The sequence below is a fragment of the Eriocheir sinensis genome, chromosome 1, assembly GCF_024679095.1.
Source record: "Eriocheir sinensis breed Jianghai 21 chromosome 1, ASM2467909v1, whole genome shotgun sequence".
NCBI lineage: Eukaryota > Metazoa > Arthropoda > Malacostraca > Decapoda > Varunidae > Eriocheir > Eriocheir sinensis.
Genome location: NC_066509.1, coordinates 38,213,223 through 38,217,765, shown reverse-complemented (window position 1 = coordinate 38,217,765; position 4,543 = coordinate 38,213,223). Strand labels below are relative to the sequence as shown.

Sequence of the window (4,543 nt, the reverse complement as noted above, 5' to 3'; positions counted from 1 at the left end):
TGCTATTTCCTCCCTCTAAAACCGGCCAAGTAGTTAACGTTAGGCACAGACACGACGGAGAAGGAGAAGTAGGAAGAGGAGGAGGAGGAGGAAGAAGACGATGAAGAGCAGGAGGAAGAAGAGGAGAAGGTACCGAGGGGAATAGAAGGGATGGAAATGAGAAGCAGCAGCAGACTCAGGGGATAGATGGAGTTGGTAGATATGAGGGTATCGACGCGGTAGTCTGTCAGAAAAGGCGTGTAGTATCGGCTTCCCGGGATGAGGCTGAAACTGATCAACTAATCGAAGGTCAAAAGCGTGGGTCTCCCTACCGAGGTTCCTCCTTGGTTCGGCGATAATTAGACCAAAGGTGGTGAATCAGCGACCGCACACTTCCAACGTTGTTAGTAGAGGCAAAGATATATAGCAGTGGGAGTGATAGTAAGTAGTGGTAGTAGTAGTAGTAGTAGTAGTAGTAGTAGTAGTAACATGATCAACAACAACAATAACAACAACAACAACAATACCTACAACAAAATTAACATATTACATATTTGTATTTTGTCTCTGTATTTTGTTTATTTCCTTTTTTTCTGTGTGTGTGTGTGTGTGTGTGTGTGTGTGTGTGTGTGTGTGTGTGTGTGTGTGTGTGTGTGTGTGTAGTTTTATTATCAGGTTTATGATGTGCAAAACAAGCGCGAACACCACCAGCATAGCAATAACACAAAAATTTCCACCACCACCACCACCACCATTAATAACAGCAACAACAACAGCAACAAGAAACGCCACATATATCCCTCCCTGACAGCTACACGGGTGAATAATTACTATCAAGTAGGTGCAGCCAGGAATTTATTGGCTTCCTCTTCCTGTAATTAACACTTGTTCCCGTTCTCTCCCTCTCCCAGATGTGTAAGCCAGCCGTACCCACGCCCGCCACGGTTCCCCGGGTCCAGCTCTCACACCGACGCACACCAGCGAGGAAGGAGGAGGAGGAGGGGGAGGAACAGTGAGGGACGTCCAGGCGGGAGGATCAGGGAGGATGTGTGTAACGGCGGCGGGCGAGCGAGCGAGGTGCGGCGCAATGCTAAGGATGATAGACAAACGGTTCTCTTGGTCACAGTGAAGTACGGGAGAGCTGCGTGTTTTTAGTGATGTAAAAACAAGAACAAAAAATAGAAAAAAAATAGCAAAAGGGAATTCATGAGTAAGTTTTTAACCCTTGATCTTGAGTGCGTTTGAAAAATACAGCTTTACAAAGTGCAAACCTTCTACCTGCAAACTGGAAACTGAGAAGGAAGAGCTCTATCGTACTAAACGCAAGAACGATTTAGCCAAGGCCCGAACACTCGACTCTACGAATTCAACGGAAGCCAAACTCTCGTGAAAGGCCAGGCCCACGTGAAGCCGTTTAGCATAAGCCTGACCCCAGGAGATGGACCCGGGGGTGGGGGGAGGGCGAGAGGGAGGGGGACAGCTTTAATCCAGCGAAATAGATAGACGAATAGTCGGATGGGAAGATAAGTCAGATAGATAGACTGATAAAGAGAGACAAAGAGAGAGAACAATGACGTCTCCCTCCGCACCTCCAGCCTCCACGTGACCTCTACGGTGAGACGTCAGCTTCATCATGATGTCAGGGTCGGAGGTCACCTTGGAGGTCACAGTGCCTCCATCCGACTTTAGTCTGGACCTTATCCTGACGTCCTCGCCCTCGCCCTCCACCTCCTCGGGCACACTACCTCCCTACCTCACCATGGAGGCTGCTAACGGTAGCCAATCAGGGAACTGCTCGGAGCACCTCAGCCACTTCACCTGGACCAACCACAAGCTGGCCTCGATCATCATCCTGGTGGTGATCAACGCGCTGGTGCTCGCCGGGAACACCCTAGTCATCCTGGCCGTGTTCCTCTCCAGCAAGCTGCGCACCGTCACCAACCTCTTCATCGTGTCCCTAGCAGTGTCTGACCTCCTGCTGGGGGTGAGCGTGCTGCCCTTTAGCATGGCCTACACCGTGTTCGAGTCGTGGGTGTTCATGGCGGCGTGGTGCTCCATGTGGCAGGCCATCGACGTGTGGCTCTCCACCGCCTCTATCCTCAACCTAGTGGTCATCAGCCTGGACAGGTGAGTAATGGACACCATGGTAATTTGAGCTTCACTTAGGTGAGGCTGAAATTCTGTCGGCGGTGCGTTCACTCAATTCTTTATCTCCGAGAGAGTTGCAATTCGGGAACAAACGCGTGGATGATTGAAAACTTTGACGCTTAAAACTTTTCAACTTAAAGTAACGCCCATTTATTTCTCTTGTTTTCGGAATAATGCTTTGCTCCTCATGCCAGCGAGTATGAATTATATTTTGAGGTGTTCTTCATTTTTTCTCCTCACAAACAATTACGTTTCTGTGTAACTTACGAAAAGTTTGAGCTTGAAAAAGAGGAAGCACTATAATTTCAGTTGGAGGCTGGGAAAGTATTCAGAACTTTACTTTAAGGTTACTAATTATGATGACGGCGCATGACTTGGGCAGTGGGGTGCAAGATGTGCCTGCTAAGCGATCTTTCATTGCTCCGCTTTCTTCATTGATACAGTAGTGCATAACTCGTATTAAAATATTTATATCTAGTTCCTTTTACATTTCTCCATGTGCAGTTTTTCCCCATCCTCTTAGAGTATTTTCCTCATAATCGCGTTGCAATTTGATGAAATACGAACCCATTGCATATTGTACACATGCTATCTCTCTCTCATATTGACTGGGCGACACTGTCGGGTACAGAAGGCGAGTCACAAAGAATGATCAAATTTTTTGATAATAACTACTTAAGCCAAATGGTTACTAAAGGAACTAGACAAAATAACATACTAGATCTTGTTATAGCGACCCAAGATAACCTAGTCAGTAATGTTACGGTAGGACATCTCAGTTCTTGCGATCATAAATTAGTGCGCTTCGACATTAGAGCTCAAACAACAATGACTGAAAATTAAGTAAAGGTGCCCAATTTCAAGACCAAATTTTGTAGAAATCCGACAAAAAACTAACAAAAATACAACTACCAGATGATGTCAACGTAGGGGAAGTCTGGCTAAACTTTAAAAATCATTTACTCACTCAGCAAAACACATTTCTCTCATTGTGCGAGAAGCGAAGTAACACTAATAAAAGTCCACCTTGGTTCAATAGCGAAATTAAACATTCGGTTAAGGAGAGAAAATTATCTTAAAGGCTAAAGAAAGAGTAAAACACGCCCGAAAATATTAGACTTTATTATGAAGCCAGGCGGCGAGAAAAAAGATTAGTATGTTAGGCAAAGCGTAGATATGAAGAAAACATTGCAGCCAACTGTAAAAATAATCCGAAATCCTTCTTCAGTTATATAAACAACGGGAAAGCGATCAAAAGTGGAACTGGACCTCTAACAAACAGTGACGGTGAACTACTGACTGATAGCCAACACGTTGCGAACTTGTTAAACAATTACTTTTCCTCGGTACTTAAGACTAGCACTCTACCCACCACTACCACCAACACCAGAAACGACAACAGTACTAACCTAAATCTCGTTCATGCATTGCCAAACTTTGTAATAACTTCCGATGAAGTCCTAAAAGCTCTCCAATCCATTAAAACAAATAAAATTCCCGGGTGGGACAAAGTATATCCTATACTGCTTAAAGAAACAAATAGCGAAATACTCTCCTCTTTCACAACCGTGTCCAGTATGTCCTTGCGACTAGGCATCGTCCCTTCGAATTGGAAAAAGGCTAACATAACACCGAGTTATAAGAAAGGAGACAAAACAATACCTGGCAATTACAGGCCAATTAGTCTAACTTCAGTTGTAAGTTAGCTACTCGAGAGCATAATTAGAGGCAAAATTGTGAGTTACCTTGAAAGCCACTCATTAATTAAGAATTCACAATATGGCTTCCGTGACAACAGATCTTGCTTATCAAGCCTACTAACCGTTTATAACGACCTCTTCTCAGTTTACGACGTAATCAAATAACTGGTCGTAGTCTAACTAGATTTTCACAAAGCGTTTGATAAAGTTCCACACCATAAATTACTTAATAAAATCAAGCAACTAGATATTGATGGTACAGTACACCAATGGATCGCAAATTGGTTACGCAACAGACAGCAAAGAGTGGCGATCGACGGATTTAAATCAGAGGGCGCCAGTCACTAGTGAGGTCCTTAAAGCTCGATTCTGGCCCAGTGCTCTTCATTATTTACATCAACGATGTGGATGTTGGAATCAATAATCTCAATAGTAAATTTGCGGACGACACTGACGAAGGTAGACAAAGCCTCCAAGAGGATTTGCATAAAATTTTAGCTTGGTCTGAGAGATTGAGATGCCCTTCATGTAGCCAGGTCCTTCAAGTTGGAACAAGAAATAAGTAGTTCGATTATGAAATGCCCGGCGTCAAACTCAAAAGCGTTCAATGCGTCAAGGACCTGAGTGTCAAAATCGCGTCAAACCTCAAATTCTCACGGCAATCCATCGATGCAGCAAATAAAGCAAACATAATGCTAGGCTTCATTAAAAGAAAC

At 44.3% G+C, this 4,543-nt stretch overlaps 1 protein-coding gene across 1 annotated transcript; it reads left to right on the top strand.

Annotated features, from left to right (window-relative positions):
• Positions 1-891: 891 nt before the first annotated feature.
• LOC126997355 (probable G-protein coupled receptor No9) lies at positions 892-2,636 on the top strand. Its single transcript, XM_050858451.1, has one exon. The coding sequence runs from the start codon at positions 1,613-1,615 to the stop codon at positions 2,108-2,110; it is 498 nt and encodes a 165-aa protein (XP_050714408.1). The 5' UTR covers positions 892-1,612; the 3' UTR covers positions 2,111-2,636.
• Positions 2,637-4,543: the final 1,907 nt, after the last annotated feature.